The 20241-nt window shown below is 39.5% G+C and overlaps 1 protein-coding gene across 5 annotated transcripts in view; it reads right to left on the bottom strand.

Moving 5' to 3' along the window:
- Positions 1–2939: 2939 nt before the first annotated feature.
- The window catches only part of ctnnal1 (catenin (cadherin-associated protein), alpha-like 1), a 311456-nt gene continuing 294154 nt past the window's right edge, over positions 2940–20241 (bottom strand). For 4 of the 5 annotated variants that reach the window (XM_048554131.2, XM_059638321.1, XM_048554141.2 and 1 more), the window contains 7 exons: positions 19477–19527; positions 19062–19216; positions 15814–15862; positions 13712–13768; positions 12627–12746; positions 9825–9908; positions 2940–4173 (listed from right to left, as the gene is read on the bottom strand). In XM_048554131.2, the coding sequence (XP_048410088.2) occupies positions 4009–4173; positions 9825–9908; positions 12627–12746; positions 13712–13768; positions 15814–15862; positions 19062–19216; positions 19477–19527 (681 nt within the window). In that variant the 3' untranslated portion in view covers positions 2940–4008. The other variant, XM_059638327.1, reaches the window with a different exon arrangement.

Raw genomic sequence — 20241 nt, 5'->3', positions numbered from 1 at the left:
CTTGGTAGTGGGGTCAGATTGCAGGTAGCGGAAGTGGTGGAGGATGATGTGTTGAATCCAGAGGTTAGTGGGGTGGTACGTGAGGACAAGGGGATTCTGTTTTTGTTGTTGTGGGGAGGGGGTGTGAGGGATGAGTTGCAGGAAACAAGCAATGCGGTCAAGGGCATTTTCAACCACTGGGGAGGGGAAATTGCAGTCCTTGAAAAACGAGAAAATCTGGGATGTCCAGGAGTTGCACGCCTCATCTCTGGAGCAGATGTGGTGGAGGTGAAGGAATTGGGAATAGGGGATGACATTCTTGCAGGAGGGTGGGTGAGAAGAGATGTATTCTAGGTAGCTGTTGGAGTCGGTAGTTCGGTAGGCTTGAAATAGATATCTTTTTCCAGGTGGTTGCCAGAGATAGAAACAGGTCCAGGAACGAGAGAGGGGTATTGGAGATGGTCCAGGTGAACTTAAGGTTGGGGCGGAAGGCATTAGTAAAGTGGATGAACTGTTCAAGCTCCTCGTGCTTTAGATGTATTGGCTGTGATCATCCCCAGGATTCAAAGATCCCAGCAGATTGGAAAACCTTCAGGAAATGGAAATTATTGTTGACTAATGAGTTATTTGAAGACAAATTAAAAAATGAATAAAGGGGGATCTTGCAGATAATGGTGTATGTGGCATTCCACAAGGCATTAATATGAAATTTTGTAAAAAAGGTTCTGGCAAAAAAAAGTTGCCACCTATGCACTAGTTATTCGTCTGGGTATAAAATTGGTGACCTGTCAGGTCACTGAGGTTTTTTCAGGTTGGCAACCACATGAATGAAAACAAAGTTGCTGGAAAAGCTCAGCAGGTCTGGCAGCATCTGTGAAGGAAAAAACTGAAGGAGTTATCGTTTCAGGTTCAGTGACTCTTCCCAGGAAGAGAACACAGTTCTGAGGAAGGGTCGCTGGACTCGAAACACCATCTGTGTTTTTCTGTTCAAGATGCTGCCAAACCTGCTGAACTTTTCCACCAACTTTTTGTTCTTGATTTACAGCATCCACAGTTTTTTAAACATATGAACTATCTGGGTGTCACAGTGATCGGGTAACAATCTTATTGAAAGGCTGAGCGGGCTTGTGGCTGTGAATGACCTGATCTATTTGATTCTTGTATATCTTTCTACAGAGAAAATCTGCTGCATAGAATTATGCTTAATTGAATGTTGTATCTAACATCCTACCCATTATTCACACTCTGCATCTGGACTGTCAACACATCCCAAGGCAACATAAAATTGAATGAATTATGCACTTGACTTGGCTGAAAGGGCTTTATAAATTGACGTAGATTTGGAGAAAAATCCCACTTGCAATTTTGTCATTTTAAATTGGAAATGAATAATTAGAGGCAGGGTCATAGTTTTTCTTAAGCCAGTGTGAAACATACCAACTCTAATTTGATTAAATGTTCTCTCATGTTACTACTAAGGAATACTCAAATTTTTGCTTATCTTTTGAATCTATTACTAGTTGCTAGTGTCAGCAGAAATGTTGCTGCTGTCTGCAAAAGCAGCAGGCATTGTTGCATGCAATTATTGAAGTTGTCTTCAGTTATAGTCAATAGGGAAGGTTTATTAATCCAAGCTTGTACCTCGTATACAATATCAACATTTTAAGAGGTATTTAGATACTCAAGCAGATACGGAATAGAGGGATACAGACCACATGCAGACAGAATGGTTTAGTTTAGAATGGCAACATGGTTGGTAGACATGTGAGCTTGAGGGCCTGTTGCTGTGCTGCACTGTTCTGCTGTATATTCAGTTGGAATCTGATCTTTACAAGTGGCAAGCTGTGCCAAAAATTGAAACCGCAGAGTTGTTAAATGTTTTAGTGCTTTTGGGTGTTTAGTATTATGTGCTTAATGATATGTTGACTTTTATTGGATTTGACTTAAGTTCAGTATTTCTAAAACATCATGTAACTTTTAGCATCAAGAATGAGTGAGTGAGTGATATGTATCAGTGTAAAATCTGTAATATTAGACAATATCAAAATTGGTTAACTGGATCCATCTAACACAAAACACCATATAGGTAGGCTAATGCAAAATCAAAAACATGAAAGCAAAAACAATCCACTGGCTGAATCATCAGTATAAAGTTTGAATATGAGATCTTTAGGATCAAACAGAGCAGAAAGAGGCTATTTTCCAAACAATCTTCTGATTGACAAATGTTTCGCTGGTAATGAAGCAAATATTTTTTATGATTAGTTTCCCAGTCTTCAAATACCACTTGTACTGAAAAACTGAAGCTCTGTATGTATCAAAGGACTCAGTAGAATAATATAACTCCAGGATAGATTACACCAGGAATTTTAATGAAGCATGCTGCATTATTGTGGTTTCCATTAAAAATGGAAAAGTTCTGTTGACAAATGAAGATCCTGACATGATGTAAACACAAACGTTAGCAAATACAGGGGTGTGTTGACAGTATAAAAAAACAATATTTTCACTAGATATAAATACAAATTAAGGGGCAGCATAGTGGCTGAGTGGTTAGCACTGCTACCTCACAACACCAGGGACCCAGGTTCAGTTCCATCCATGAACAACTGTCTGTGTGGAATTTGCACATTGTGTCTGTATGGGTTTCCTCCTACCATCCAAAGATGTGCAGTTAGGTAGATTGGCCATGCTAAATTTCCCGGTGTGCAGGCTAGGCAGATTATCCTTGGGAAATGTAGGGTTGAGGGATGTGGCTACTCTGGGTGGGATGCTCTTCAGAAGGTCAGGGTGGACTGAATGGCCTGCTTCCACACAGTAGGGATTCTTCTATGATCAAAGGCATCAGAAATAGACTTCTTAGGGCAGACACAACAATAAATAAATCTTGACCAGTATTTATATACAAACATACTTTCTTCTGAGAGTATGAAATTCAATAAACAATACACAAAAGGTGATGAAGATTAACGAATTAGAATTTTATTTTAAAAATATAAAACTTTACATGTTAATTGTAAGAGAAGGTTTGTTTTAAAAACTGCCTTTATAGGTAATACAAATCCAGTAGAAGTTCTTTATACTAAATATTTCCAGTGGTTCATGCATCAACATTCCAACCCCACTGCACTGCATATCAAAATCACCAGAAAAATAGTGACATTAGGTATAGAGTTCATGGGGGAAGAAGGTGATGGAGGGATAGAACATATTTAAGAGTTCGATTCATTAAAATACCTGTCCTCTTAAAATTTGTGATCTGTTTGATTGCTCTTCTTCCTAAACACAAAATACATACTTTCAAAATAAATTTATATCTGTTATCAAGAACTTTAATTTGTAGGTAGTAAGGGAGAAAAAACACAAACTTGACAGTCTGACACAAAAAACAAGACAGTTTCAATTGTTTTGGTACAAATTTGAGTGAAAGGAAGCTTGGGCCTTTCTCCTGCAAATTTACAACTTGAATAGGGAGAAGCAGAAGAAAATAAAACAGCGAGACAGACTTTTTTGATTTGGGTGCACCCAAATTATCAAGTTTGTTGCAATAGCCTGCCTGCAAATATAATAATTTGGTTTAGTTATTTTCACACAGCAGTAATGTATGCCTGTAAAATCCAGTTTATGCTCTTACATATTTTTGACCATAGCAGCATCAAAGGACTAATCGCATCAATAACACATTCACAAATGGATCAAGACAATGTATCAGCAGGCTAAGAAAGAATAAACTCCATGAACACATTTCCGAGAAGATATTTAACCAAGATATGTAGCTATTCGATTAGGTGTTACTTAAAATACTACAGAGCCAAAGGAATAAAAATACCGTTTAAAGTAGGAGGCTTAAAACAGTCGCAACTCCAAGTGGTGGAATCTGTCAGGGATAACCGCCATTTTCAGCCACATTAAGTACTATAAATTTAACAAACCATGAGCTGATAGTTTGCAGCTAAAACTGTACAGAGCTTACAGTACATGTGACATTTGCTTTTTAATAGTGTTATAGCCACTATAGGATTTGCCCCATCATTTGCTTTCTAAGAATGTTAAATTTGCCATGTGCCTTTCCAGAGATTTCACACCAAATGTATCTGTATTCTGACCATCTAAGCTCTCACCATTTGAAATCATCTGCAGCTGATTTCCTCTCCAGCTGTGGGGAGAACCCATGAATGTTTGATCCACTTTACACTGCAAAAAATATGAAAACAATTACAGATCCTTGATGGCCGTAACAGTTGAACACAAAATTACATTCTGTGAATAAATATATGCTGCATTTTATCTAACACTGGTGTTCATGTCATCACAGAGGTATACAGCATGGAAACAGACCCTTTGGTCCAACCAGTCCATGCCAAACTTAATTCCAAAAGACACTAGTCCCACCTGCCTGCTCCTGGCTCATATCCCTCCAAAACTTTCCTATACATGTATTTATCCAAATGTCTTTTTGACGTAATTGTACCTGCATCCATCATTTCTTCAGGACATTCATTCCACACGAGAACTACTCTGTGTAAAAAAAAAATTGCCTTTTTTTAAAAAATCTCTCTCCTCTCATCTTAAAAATGTTGTTTCTATTCATTCAGGGGATGGCGGTATCGCTGGCTAGGCAACATTTATTGCCCATCCCTAATTGCACAGACAGCAGTTAAGAGTCAACCACATTGCTGTGGGTTTGAAGTCACATGTAGGCCAGACCAGGTGAGGATGGCAGTTTCCTTCTCTGAAGGACATTAGTGAACCAGATGGGTTTTTCCAACAATCGACAATGGATTCAAGGTCATCATTAGATTCTTAATTCCAGATATTTTTCTTGAATTCAAATTCCACCATTTGCCATGGTAGGATTCAAATCTGGGTCCCCAGAACACTCTCTGGGTCTCTGGATTAACAGTAACACCACTCGGCCATCGCCTTCCCTTAAGTGTGGCCTCGAGCATATGATTTTGCCAATATAAAGCTAGTATTTCAGCATGGGGACGGGCAGGAATCACAGTAGATTCTCCTTGTACCCAAACTGGTTGAATAAAGAACAATTCACTTATTGCTGTGGCCTCCTAATATTCTGACAATGAACATTCATTCATATGCACAAAGGAGCCGGAGCAGGCCATTCAACCTGTTGAGCTTGCTCTGCCATTTGATAAGATCATGGCTGATCTAACTGTTATCTGAACTACACTTTCCTGGCTACCCCATACCCTGTGACCCCTTGTCAATCAAGAGGAGGTGGTGGAATGGTGCTAATATCACTGAATTAGCAATCCAGAACCCATGCTCACCATAACAAATGGTGAAATTTGAATTCAATAATTAAAAAACAAACCCTGGAATTAGAAGTTAGTGTAATGGAAAATGGTGATGGTTGTGAAGACACATCTAGTTCACTCAGGAGAGCAACCAGCCTTACCTGGTCCGGTCCACATGTGACTCCACATGCACAGCAATGTGGTTAACTCTGAACCTTTTAAATCTTTCATTCAGCTGAAGGGCAACTAGAGATGAGCAAGAAGCAACCAAATAGCAATGTCCTCATCCTATGAACAGATATATTAAAAATAACTAACTCAAGCATAAAGATATTTGATTAATCTGCCTCTGTTGCTGTTGGACATGAGAACTAGGAGCAGTAGTAGGCCCTCTGGCCCCTCAAGCCTGCCATGCCATTCAGTAAGATCATGGCTGATCTTCTTGGGAATCAGCTCCACTTACTCCCGCACACCATAACCCTCAATTCCTTTACTTTTCAAAAATTTAATCTAGCCTTGCCTTAAAAATATTCAGTGAGGTAGCTTCAGCTGCTTCCCTGGGCAGGGAATTCCACAGATTCACAACACTGTGGGTGAAGAAGTTCCTTCTGATCTCAGTCCTACATCTGCTTCCCTTTATTTCGAGGCTATGGTCTCTAGTCCTAGTTTCACCTGCTTGCGGAAACAACCTCCCTGCATCAAACTTATCTATTCCCTTCATAATCTTATATATTTCTATAAGATCTCCCCTCATTCTTCTGAATTCCAATGATATAATCCCAGTCTACTCAGTCTATCCTCAATCCAATCCTCTCAACTCTGGAATCAATCAAGTGAATCTCCTCTGCACCCCCTCCAGTGCTAGTATATCTCTTCTCAAGTAAGGAGACCAAAACTGCACACAGTACTCCAGCTGTGGCCTCACCAGGACCCTATACAGCTGCAGCATAGCCTCCCTGTTTTTAAAGTCCATCCCTCAAGCAATGGCAGACAAAATTCCATTTGCCTTTTTAACTACCTGTTGCACCTGCAATCCTACTTTTAGTGATTCATGCAGAAGGACACCCAAGTCCCTCTGCACAGCAGTGTGCTGCAATTTTTTACCATTTAAAACATAGTCCATTTTGCTGTTATTCCTATCAAAATGGATGACCTCACACTTATCAACATTGTACTCCATCTGCCTGACCTTTGCCCACTCACTGAGACTATCTATATCCCTCTGCAGACTTTCAGTGTCTTCTGCACACTTTGCTCTATCACTCACATTAGTGTCATCTGCAAATTTTGACACACCACACTTAGTCCCCAAATCCAAATCATCTGTGTAAATTGTAATCAATTGCAGTCCCAACATTGATCCCTGAGGCACACCACTAGCTACTGACCGCCAACCAGAAAAACACCCATTTACCCCTACTCTGCTTTCTATTGGTCAACCAATCCTCTATCCATGCCAATACATTACCAGTAATACCGTACAACTTTATCTTATCCAGCAGCCTTTGGTGTATCACCTTGTCAAATGCCTTCTGGAAATCCAGATACACCACATCCACAGGTTCCCCATTGTCCACCATGCAAGTAATGTCCTCAAAGAATTCTACTAGTTAAACATGACTAACACGTCATGAACCCATGCTGGGTGTTCCCAATAGGGCAATTTATATCCAGATGTCTTGCTATTCCTTCCTTAATGATAGATTCAAGCATTTTCCCCACTACTGAAGTTAAGCTAACTGGCCTATAGTTACCTACGTCCTTTTTTAAACAGTGGTGTCACATTGGCCGTTTTCCAATCTGTGGGAACTACCCAGAGTCCAGTAAATTATGATAATTACTCGGGCAATTGCTATTTCCCCCATCACCTCTTTTAGTACCCTGGGATGCATTTCATCAGGGCCAGGAGACTTATTTACCTTTAGCCTCCATTAGCTTGCCCAGTACTGCCTCCTTAGTGATGATGATAGTTTCTAGGTCCTCACCTGCTATAACCTTCTTGCCATTAGTTTTCGGCATGTTATTTGTGTCTTCCACTGTGAAGACTGACACAAAATAACTGTTTAAGATAACAAAGTGTGGAGCTGGATGAATACAGCAGGCCAAGTAGCATCTTAAGAGCACAAAAGCTGATGTTTCAGGCCTAGACCCTTCATCAGATCAGGGGGATGGGGAGAGGGTTCTGAAATAAATAGGGAGAGAGGGGGAGGCGGATCGAAGGTGGATAGAGGAGAAGATAGGTGGAGTGGAGACAGACAAGCTAAAGGGGCAGGGATAGAACCTGTAGAGGAGAGTATAGGTGGGGAGGTAGGGAGGGGATAGGTCAGTCCGGGGAGGACGGACAGGTCAAGGGGACGGAATAAGGTTAGGAGGTAAGGAATGGAGGTGCGGCTTGAGGTGGGAGGAGGGTATAGGTGAGAGGAAGAACAGGTTAGGGAAGTGGGGTTTAATGTTTAATAAAATAACTTCCTTAATGTCTCGGCTATTTCCTTATTCCCAGTTATTAAATTGGCCTTCTCATCCCCTAAAGTACCAATGGCACCTTCATCACTCTTTTACGATTTACATATTTATAGAAACTTTTGCTGCCTGTTTCTATATTTTGAGCTAGTTTACTCTCATAATCTACGTTACTTTTCTTTAGAACTTTTTTTTGTGGCTTTCTATTGGCCTTTAAAGATTTCCCAGTCTATAGTTGCTTACTACGCTTTGCTTTTTTGTATATTTTTTTCCAATCTGATACTTTCCTTTATTTCCTTAGATATCCATGACTGGCTCTCTGTTTTCCTACAGTTCTTCCTTATCACAGAAATGTACTTCTACTGAGCACTGTGAAAAATCGTTTTGAAAGTCCTCCACTGTTCGTCAGTTGACCCACCAGAAAGTTTTTGCTCCCATTCTATCTTAGCTAACTTCCTCCCTTCATACTCTTCATAGTCTCCTTTGTTTAAGCACAGGAGATAGGTACTCGATTTAACTTTGTCACGCTCCATCTGTATTTTAAATTAGACCATACTGTGACCTCACCTTCCAAGAGGATCCCGAACTGTGAGATCATTAATTACTCCTGTCTCATTACACAGGATTAGATCTAGGATAGATTGCTGCCTTGTAGGTTCCATTACATATTGTTCAAGGAAATTGACGTGGATTCGATGAACTCTTCCTCAAGGTTGCCATAACCGACCTGTTTTGACCAACTGATATGTAGATTAAAATCCCCCATGATAATTGCTGGACCATTTTTACATGCATTAGCTATTTCTATGCTTATTGCCCACCCCACCACGATATCATTACTTGGTGGCCTATAGACCACACTTATCAGTGACTTCTTCCCCCTGCTATTCCTAATTTCCACCCAAATGTATTCAACTTTTTGTTCAGTCGAACTTATATCATCTCTCACTACCGCCCTGATATCATCCTTAAAAATCAGAGCAACACCACCTTGCTGTCTGTCCTTTCGTTCCTAGCTTTTCATAATCCCGAAACAGGTCCTTTTTCCTAGTCCTGCCTATGTTGTTGGTACCTACATGGACCACAACAACTGGATCCTCCCCCTCTGTTTCTAGTATCCTCTCAAGCCGGTCAGAGATGTCTTGCACCCTGGCACCGGGCAGGAAACACACGATGTGGGATTCTCTATCCTGCTCACAAAGGATACTGTCTCTCCCCCTGATGATGGAATCCCCTACAACTACAATCTGTCATTTTGCCTCCCTCCTTTTGAATGGTCTCCTCAACTATGGTGCCATGGTCAGTTGACTCATCCTTCCTGCAGCCCTGTTCCTTATCCACGCAGGGAGCAAGTGCCTCATACCTGTGGGACAATGTAGTGAAGAGAATTCTACAGACTATCCACTATCTGAGAAAAAATGCCTTCAGTGGGCGATCCCTTATATTTGAAAGCAGGAACTTTTCTTTCTGGTCTCTCCCACTGGAGAAATATTTTCTCAGCATCAACTCTGTCAATTCCCATCTCAATCACAAATTTGTGAACAACAAATTCCACAAACCGCAATATCTTTAATGGCCAGCTAATATTATACATGGATAATTAGTAACAGCCTTTTTAAAAAACACATCATAGATAGCAATAAGATGAATGACCAATGTATCTGTTTTGACAGTGAACAGATGACCTGGGCTTTGGTTGAAGGTAGTGTGAAAGATATGGCACTTCTGACAATCCCTCAGGACTGCACTGAAGAAATACATTCGAGGCACAATTATGTGCTCAATTCAATATTGAAGTTTGAACCCACAGCCTTCTGACAATGAACTAAAGTTAGTTTTATACAGAATTCCTATTCTGAACATAATCCCCAATTATAAACTAAAAACAGAAACTCTTGGAAGGACTCAGCAAGTCAAGCAGCATCTGTAGAGAGTTAATATTTCAGACCTGTCATCAGAAGTCAGTTTCCAACATTTACGGTTTTTAATTTCAGACTTGAAGTTTCTACATTTTTAGCAATGCTATTTTGTGCAAAGAAGATTCAACATTTCTATGCTGAAATGCTTCATTATCGATAAATGGGCCAATCGGCTACTTTTATGTGCAATTTTGGTTCATTGTCTTACCTTTTTTAACAGTTTGTAACAAAGAGAGAGAACCTTCATCAACACAGTCATTATGTTCTTAGTTTCCTGAATGGCAGTGTCAACCTGAAAATATAGAATAACGTGAAAGAATAATATGAATACTTAATAAAATTTTATTAAAACTACTATTGGCACACACATAAGAAATTCCTCTATAAAGATTTCTTTTCATGCACATTCACCAAATGGGAATGGATATTGACTGAGATCAGTACTTTTCTTCTGTGAATCATTTATCCTCAGGCAACCCAATTTGCTTTAAATATTTCACAGGTAGCAGCATAAGAAACAGGATCCAGATTAGGCATTTGGCTGCTTGCTTATTCTGCCATTCAACAAGTTGGAGCTTCTATCTATCTCAATGCCACTTCCCTGTACTAACACCATATCCATTAATTTCCTTAGTACCTACAACTCTAGCAACTTCTCCTGAAAATACGCAATGACTGTATATCCACTGCTCTGAGATCGAGATTTCCAATGATTCAAAATCCTTTGAGTGAAGAAGGTTCTTGATTCCTCTCGGTGTTCAGTAATCAACTCCTTATTCTGAACATGTGAATCCATTTCCTAGTTTCCCCAAATAGGAGATATTTCCTCTATCTATTCTGTAAAAAATTCCTTGAAAACTGCATGTGTTTCAATTGGATCACCTCCCATTCTTCAAAGCATTTTTAAAAATGCTATTTTCTCTTTTTTCCTTAAATGTTTCAGCTATGTTTGCCACTTCGAATCGTTCAGAACTGCTCCTGAAGATGAAAAACTATAATTTTCTCTTTTAGATCACTATTTCCTTTAACATCCCGGGGCCAGGTCATTAAATGCAGGTGGTCAGTCACCACTTAACCTTAATCTGTGATTGTTCACTGCATCACTGATGATGCCACTCGAACATTCTCTCGTGAGGAACACCTTCAGGGACCAATGGATAGTGTCCTGTAAAGAGTTTGGCTTAACTACCTGCATTAAGAAAACAAAAATCATGATCTGGGATGTGCCATATTGTTGTGTATCAATATTAATGATTTAACACTGGAGGATAGTCACAGGTCACATTCCAGGTTCTACAATCATCAATAATCTGTCACTTGATGCTGATATCAGCATGCACTGCATCGCAAAAATTGTAGCTGTTAGTACCAAGCTCAGAGTGTTTAGCAAAGACAACCTAACTGGGAACACAAGTCTACCAAGCCTTCATTTCCAATAGTGAAGGAGAAAAGGCTGAACATTCCTTGTGGCTTCAGACATTTCTTGGCAGCATAAGAAAAATGGCTCAAAGCTCCTAAAAAAGTAATTCCATCAATATAAGCCAGTGACGTTCATTGGGTTTGTGGGAACCATCAATCCAAACACTCCTGTATAATGAACTGGCCATGGATGTGATGTTTGCTGCATCTGGTTAAAAAGGAAGCTAAATATTAATGAGATGAGTTGTGCCACTAACAACATATTTAACAAGCAATAATCCCCTTTAATTGGGAAATTCACTGCTGCCTAGCAACAAAATTGCCACGCTGCTTGTGAGAAGCAGAAAAGATGGGATGACATGCTTCTGATGTATAATTGGCCCAAAATGGATTGCTGGACCACAGCAGATTTCTTATCCCATTCTGCCCAACATCTTGCCAGAGTTCAAGTTGCTCAGACACTTATAAGATTCTGGCCATTGATTCTCATAAATTTCTTGAAGTGTAAATGGCCTCTACTTTATTTGAAACAAACTGGGATACACTATCCACTATATGGTGTGACGATCTCTCAGCAAAGTGTGGTGGCCTCTCAGCCCGGCATTGCAGTGTCTTGTGGGTCCGGTGTGGTGATTGCTTGGCCCAGCATGGTGGTGTCTCAGCGGCCTAGACTGGCGATCTCTCAGTCCAGCGTGGCCTCAGCATGGATCTTTGGCCTCGCGTTGGATGTAGAACAGTCTCCCAGCCTAGAGCACCTCAAGGTGAAGCCCACCCTGGTCAGGAGTCAGGACCTGGTGCGGACTCAAGGCTAGGTGCTGGTGAGAACTAAGTTGAAAGGCTTCTTATCTATTTTCTAATTTATTCCCATGATCTGTAATGCTGGACTTCTTTTCATTTCTCTTTTTATTCCCTTAGAATTTGTACTAATGATTGTGTACCTAGATACCTTCATACCTAAGATGATGCTGGAAGTGGTGACATGTAAACCTTTCACTGTACTCATCTGAGTACGTGTCAATAAAGTTAATTCTAATTCTATCGGTTAAAATGTTGCCACCACCCTTTGAGATTGCATATTCAGGCTTGCTTTGTGAAGACTCATATTCCAAAACCCTGTAGAAGCTAGTGTTGTGGCTGTGGCTGTCAATGTATCGGTCTTCATTGCTAAAGGTTTATGGTGCAGTTGAAATTGTCCCTACCCCTTGGCTGGAAGGCCTGGATTTAAGTCCCATCTGCTCTGAACATGTTAGTTTGAAAAGTAAGTTAAATAATTTAAATAAATCTCAAAACTATTTTTAAAGGTTACACATGTTTTCAATAAAGTATTGCATATATTTTGTATCATTTGAGGAATATCAGACCTGATCACCACAAGTTTGGCAAGCATTAAAATCCCATTGAACCACTCCGCTCTACAGGCTAGAATGTCGCCTTACGCTGAAGTCGAATAACAGGACAGCTGCAGTAACATACAGGCAGTTTATCAGGTAAACGACAGATTGGTGATATTTATTAGGTTTGGATGTCCAAAATGAAATTGCAATTTTTAACCCACCTTCTAGCCATCATTCCACATAATGAAAACACTGACCTTAGCGAAAATGGCAGCTTTGCCATGAACAGGAGTTCTGCTGGACATCTGCAGCTGTTGACATAAAGAAGGAAATTTCTCTGTCTCCATCATCAAAATTGCTTTCTCGTCATCTTCCAACTGAGGACAGAAAAGACACTTAATTCAGTTTTACTCACTGACAGAACATGTTGCATGGAAACGGATTAAAAACTGTGTTAATTCATCATTTGAAATTAACTTCTAATATTGAAGGCTAAATTAAATGTTTAAGGCTGTTAAAACAGCCTGGTTATTTGTGCACACACATCATTGTCACGTTAAATAAACCTAGTTTCTTCAGATTAGATTTTACAGCTAATAAACACATTAGTTACATAGCCAATAAAATAAAGATCAAGGATATCTATCCATGATAATTATGTTATTCTTCAACCTTCTGCAGAACATGACATGCATATAAGAAGAATTTGAACCCAGCATTTTGCCACTGTATACCTGCAGGACATAGGTCAGTGAAAAGAGAATTAACATTGATTTTAAGATATTGGAGTGTAATGAATTTAAAATAGAAATTGATGTTCACATGCCAACAAATGTCTGTGATGTACAGTTGCCTATGAATGTGACCCCTGATCAAATCAAACTATCTCCATTGAGGATTGGAACCATAAGGATTTTACAAAGATGAATAACTCAGTACCGAATGTTCCTTCCAATTTAAAAAAAAGCACATTGCCTAATGCAAAATGTTTTACAAAGCTTTTATATAACAAACATAATATTGAAAACAGCAGGTAAATCAGACAAAGAATAGTTGACATTTTGGGTATCAACCTTAATGAAAATAATTGAAGACAACATTTTATTTTGATGAGGGGTGATTACTGAACCGTAAGTCTGCTTTTACTTCAAATTTCCAGCGTGTGTGTGTGTATTTTATATATCTTTACAATCATATTATTTATTGGATATGAAGGAGATAAATAAATATATTGAAACTATGATCCATTGCAAAAATAATATCCTTATTTTTGTAGTGGTGCATATCTTGTGTTTAATGTGCTATAAAACTGCAAGTTCACCAGTGTTCTTCCATGGCATACCTGATTTGAAAAAGAATGAAGATTTGTATACAATCTTAGACCTTCTTCAGCAAAGATCTGCAACAGAGCAAAATACAATGAAGAAAGTAACTATGTTCTTATGCACGTGAAGTTCCCACTAAATCTACTCTTCACATTTGAGCCATTATATTCATACTTCAGTCTGTGAAAAATTCAAACACTATTAATTAAAGGATCTCATGCGTCATGAGATCCCTTGGTCTTAAGGTTTCCTGCAGAATGACCACTGAAGATTCATATAAATTTCACAAGAACGTTTCATGCTCATGACTACTAACATAGAAACATCAAAACCAAGAGCAGGAGTTGGCCCTTCAAGCATGTTCCTCCATTCATTCTGATCATGGCTGATCATCCAACTTAATAACCTATTCTTGATTTTCCCCAGAGATAATAGAAACTGCAGATGCTGGAGAATCCGAGATGACAAGGTGTAGAGCTGGATGAACACAGCAGGCCAAGCAGAAAATTTCCTGCTCCGATGATGCTGCTTGGCCTGCTGTGTTCATCCAGCTCCACACCTTGTCATCCCTGATTTTCCCCATGTCCTTTGATCTCTTTAGCTCTAAGTGATATATCCAGCTCCTTCTTAAAATCACACAATGTTTTGGCCTCAATTGCTTTCTGTGACAGAGTATTCCACAGGCTCACTACTCTCAAGAAGAAATTTCTCCTCATCTCAGTCCTAAATGGTTTACTGCATATTCCTCAACTGTGATACCTGGTTCTGGGCTCTGCCCTCCATCAGAAACATTCTTTCTTTCTCCATCCACCCTGTGGAGCCCTGTTAGAGTTTTATAAGTTTCTGTGAGAACCCTTCTCATTCTTTTGAACTCCAGCAAATGTGACCTGAACTGATTCAATCTCTCCTTGTTTGACGGCCCCGACATCACTGGATTAGTCTGGTAAACTCTCACTGCACTCCCTCTATATCAAGGGCATATTCCTCCAGATAAGGAGACTAAAATTGCACATAATATTCCAGGTGTGGTGTTACAGAAGCCCTGCATAAGTGAAGCAAAACATCCCTGCTCTTATATTCATACCCTCTACTGCCTGCTGCACCTTCACACTTACGTTCAGCAACTGGTATACCCAGGTCTCTTTGCACATTCTCCTCATTCAATCTACTGCCATTCAGATATTAATCTGCCTTCCTGATTTTGCTAGAAAGTAGATAACCTCAGTTTATTCACATTATACTGTATCTCCCATGCATTTGCCCACTCACTCAACTTGCCTAAACTACACAGACGCATCTTTTCTTCTTCCTCACAGTTTACTCTCCCATCCAGTTTTGTGTCATCTGCAAATTTGGAGATATTACATTTTATTCCCCTACTAACACTTTCACATCGGGAAAGAATGGGCTGGTTTCCTTCACTATTATCTCTGCTCATAAATGGAGTATAATAAAAATGATAGCTGTCTATCCCTTCAGCTCTCATTCCTGCTTTGATATCCAATCCCATTTCCCAATGAAACTAAATCTTGGTGACCAGAGCTCCTGTCAGAGATATGTGACCGTATAGTATGTACTCACAAAGAGGAATCAAGCGAGCCATCACCATTCCCCATCTCTGCCCCCCTCTCCCCCCTGCCATTACCAGAGTTTCATGTTCCTCCTCAGCAGTCATGAAATAGCTATTTTCAGCATAAACTACAGTGACCTTTTATTATTTTACTTCTACTTTGGAATTTGGGAGCATGGATACTGCAGCTGAACAAAGAACTTCATTCCTGCTGCAGAATGGTTGCATGACATTAAAAAGATACAAAATGGCCACTCCTGCTATTTTATCTATACAATCTCACCTCACTTAACCAACAAGTGTGTGTTGCTCAAACCAGTTCATAGACCACAATATTAATGTAAAATACTTACATTTACACAAAGCTACATCTTTTGTCTCCAAAAAACAATTAACATGATATTAACTGGGTTACAACACATTCAAATGCAATTTTCAGGAGAAAAATATGGCACTAATAAGCAATTACTTTTCTAAACTGTTTCAATTGTAGAAAGGTCCAGGATCAATTCAAATACAATATGAACAGATAGCAAACAATCTACTTACTTCTGCCTGGTGAAATAAATCCTGTGTTGTTTTCAAAAGGCCTTCTCCTCTGGATAAAATAGGAATGTTCATGTTAAAATTGTTAAGGGTTTAAATATGATATTTAATGAGTGGATTTAAAATGGCAAATATCGAATGAACATAACAATGTACATTGATGATCGTGCTCATAAAATGTACTACAAACAGAGGAACACAGGAACAGGCCTAGGCTCAAGACTGTTCTACCATTCAATGAGATCATGCCTTTAGCCTTTAGCCCATGTTCCTTAATACCTCACTTAACAAAAATTTATCTAACTCAGATTTAAAGTTAACAACTGATCGATCATCCACTGCTATTTGTAGAAGAGAATTTCAAAAATCTACTGCCCTTCATGTGGACGTGCTTCCTAACATCTATCCCGAAATAAAACAGGAACAAAAACAAGATAACAAGGTGTGAAGCTGGATGAGCATAGCAGGCCAAGCAGCATCTTAGGAGCAAAAAATCTGACGTTTTGGGCCTAGACCCTTCATCAACTTTCCTGCTCCTGAGATGCTACTTGGCCTGCTGTGTTCATCCAGCTCCACACTTTGTTATCTCGGATTCTCCACCATCTGCAGTTCCTATTATTTCAGGAACAAAAACAAAGTTGCTTCAAAAGCTCAGCAGGTCTGGCGGCATCTGTGAAGGAAAAAAAACAGAGTTAATGTTTCAGGTCTGGTGACCCTTCCTCAGAACTGCTGGTGGCTGGGTAAATGTCAGTTTACATGTAGAAAATAGGGAGGTGGGTGGGGTGGGGAGTAAACAATACGATAGAGCCCTAGGAGAGAGGAAGCTAGTTGGACAGACAAAGGAGTTGCTAACGATCAGACTGGGAGGGTGAATAGTTGTTAATGGGGACTGTTAGTAACTAACAACAGGGAGTGTGTAATGACAGGCTATGTGGTTACAAGGCCTGGTGTGTGAGTTTGGGGGTGCTGGGACATGGGAGAGTTTAGGCCCTAAAATTATTGAACACAATATTGAGTCTGGAGGGCTGTAGGATCCCCAAGCAGAAAATGAGGTGTTGCTCTTCCAGCTTGTGTTGGGCTTCGCTAGATCACTGCAGCAAGCCAGAGACAGAGATGTTGGCCAGGGAGCAGGCTGGTGCATTGAAGTGGCAGGCAATAGGTAGTTCTGCATCTTTTTTGCGAGCAGAACGTAGATGTTCTGTGAAGTGGTCATCAAGTCTATGCTTCATTTCCCCAATGTAGAAGAGACCACATTGTGAGCAGCAAATGCAGTAGTGGGATTCTGCGAAGTGCAGGTGAAGTGTTGCTTCACCTGGAATGTATGCTTGGGCCCTTGGATACTGGGGAGGGAGGAAGTAAAGGGGCAGGTGTTACACCTTTGCCGTTTATAGGGGAAGGTGCCTTAGGGCTGTGGGGAGGTGTTGGGGGTGAAGGTCTGGCCTGAATTCTCAGACCGTACACCCCAGTTCTAGAATCTCCAACTAGTGGAATTAGTTTATCTTTATTTTGCCCATCATTTCCTGATAATATCCTGAAGACTTTGATTAGGTCACTCCTTAAACTTCCAAATTCCAAATAAAAGAGACCCACTTTGCCTAATCTCTCCTCAATCCCTGAAATCCAGGTAACAATTCTATGTTGTATTTTCTCCAAGCCCAATATATCCTTCCTAAAGTATGGTGCACATACTTTAAGCGAGATCTAACCAGGATTTTGTAAAACTGCAGCATCCTTGTGCTCCAATTCTCTAGGTATAAAGGACAGCATTCCATTAGCGGTCTTGATTATTTTCTGCACCTGTTTGTGACATTTTAAAGATCTATGCGCACGGTGAAGCAATGTGATGCGACATGAATGTGTTAATGTGACAGAGTGGGAAGAAATTGTTATGGCTAGTTTCCAATCCTAGCTGTTTTTAGGAAATTACTGAAGAGAGTCAACTACTACCACACTGAAAGGGGGGAAAGAAAGTCAGTGTGAAAATATTTTACCAAGCAATTGATGGAGCCGTTTCAAATTATTATACTACAGATACTGGGTGTCACAGTAGTTCAGTGGTCAGCACTGCTGCCTCACAGAGCCAGTGACCCAGGTTCAAATCCACCCTTAGGAAACTGCGTGTATGGAGTTTGCATGCTCTCTCCGTGTGGGTTTCCTCCTAAAGTCTAAAGATGTGCAGGTTAGGTGAATTGGCCATGCTAAATTGCCCATAGTTGGGCGGGCTAGGTGGATTAGCCAATGGGAAATGTGGGGATACAGGGATAGGGTGGGGAGTTGAGTCAGTCTGGGTTTGATGGGTTGAATAGCCTGCTTCCACACTCTAAGGATTCTATGAATTTCTGTTTCATTGCTCACCATAATTTAGTGATGTGTTGATTTATAAGGACAGAGGTACTGTTTAATGTAACACCTCCCACATCTGTGTAAGTCAAATTACAAAAAAGCTACAAACATGAGAGTCACAAGCTCTCTAATATTTTGTGTATGCTGTTGTGGGAGGTTTCTTCTGTTTATTCCCAATGTCTTTTTAAAAACATCTTTCCTTATTTAACAGGATCATTGGAGGAAATCTTCAATAAAAGCAAAACAGCTGTAAGAAATTTGTTCAGAAAAGAACCCTGTAAGTATTGTGATACAGACAGATCACCCTTGCTGATTGCTAAGTAAAGGAGGAGGATTGGGAATATACAAGTCAAAGACCTGGAGCATGCTCCCTAAACAGCATTGTGAGTATACCTACACAAAATGGACTGCAGTTGTTCAAGAAGGCAGCTCACCTTCACAAGGGAAATTAAGGACTGTCAATAAGTGCTGGATCAGCCAGCAAAACCCACAATAAAGTACAATAAAGGAATGTCCCAGATTGTGATCATGATTCAGCTGGTTTCATTATTGGGTAATTCTCACAGACAAGTGGTACACAAACAAAACAACAAACAGGTTACCACAAGCCCATAGTCCTCAATTCCCAATTGTTTTTATAAAAGGACTGAAAGTTAATCACGGTGGGCCTGTGATGTACCATGTATTCCTCCTTATCAGCCATGCTGCAAGGCAGAAAATGCCTGGTTGATATTGGTCAATGAGACAATTTAGCACTGTAGGCTCTTGTATCCGCTAAAAGTCAAATAGAAAATGCCTGGTTAATCATTTTCAACTAATTTATTTTTCATATATTTAAAAGAAATTAAAAGTACTTTTTTAAAAAAAGCAAACTATTTCTAAAAGGCTGATTTTAGAGTCAATCTTACCTTGTGAATAAATACATAGAATATGCCATGCTGGACATAGTCTGTGCTTGACGAAGAATTTCATTATCTTGGTCTTCCCACCTTTCTGTTTCTGCATCTATGTCAGATGTGTGTAAACGCAGCTCCAAACCTAATTTTGCTATCTTAGCCTGTTCCTGCAATAAAATAAACATTTTCCTTCTAGATGATGGTCAGCAAATGCAGGAAAAATAAAGCTGTTTTAGTACGGAAAAATGTATCTCTACTTTTGACAGGCAAAGCGAGCCTATTTCTCCATTATTGTTTAAAGAATCGTTCAATAGGGATGACCATTCAGCCCATCATATCAATGTTATTTCTTTGACAGAGTCATCCAATTATCCAATTTCTTCCTGCAAAATAATCAATCTTTACAAATCAGAACTAAAAGTCTTACCTCAGCATCTAACTTTACAGCTTTAACAGTCTTCAAATTTGCAGTATGTTTCTGGAACAAACAAAAAAAATGAAGTGAAAGATATTCATTTTTGTATATCACCATTTACATACATTATAATTTATTTAGTTAGAGAAACAGCTGGAAGATAGCGAATGGTTTCTACACCAGAAGACTTTAAACGACACCATATTCCTTGTTACATTTAAGATACATTTATGCTAACTTGATTGCAATTAACATGGGTTTACCACATTTTCAAACAATCTGCAGGAATATCCTGATACTAAATAGCCAAAAATGATTTGAAAGTAAACTTTACACAGTGAACTTCTGGTTAAATTGAGAAATAGTATTTTTAAAATTCTCTCATGGGATATGTCAGTTTCTTAAGCAAACGTTGGGAATATTGAGGAATGGATTTGTTTGTATTCAATGGAAGGGCCTATCAGTTATATGTTATTTGCAACACATGATGTCACTGATGTGATAATTTCAAAAAAATTAGCTACAATTTGCAAAAGAGTGCTTAGTTTTGTACTGGATTTGAGCATGTCACAAGCTTCATCAATGACATGCCCTGCATCATAACATCAGAATTAGAGATGTTCGCTGAGGAATGTAAAGTATTCATTTGTAACTCATCAGGTACTAATGCAGTCCATAAGGAAAGTACCAAGTGCTAGGCAATGACAATCTGCAAAAAGAGAGAATCGAATCATAGTCCCTTGACATTCAATGGCATTACCATTTCTGGTTCCTCCT

Source organism: Stegostoma tigrinum, chromosome 2, assembly GCF_030684315.1.
Source record: "Stegostoma tigrinum isolate sSteTig4 chromosome 2, sSteTig4.hap1, whole genome shotgun sequence".
NCBI lineage: Eukaryota > Metazoa > Chordata > Chondrichthyes > Orectolobiformes > Stegostomatidae > Stegostoma > Stegostoma tigrinum.
Note: the sequence above shows the minus strand (reverse complement) of the source record. Positions and strands in the feature narration are given on the sequence as shown.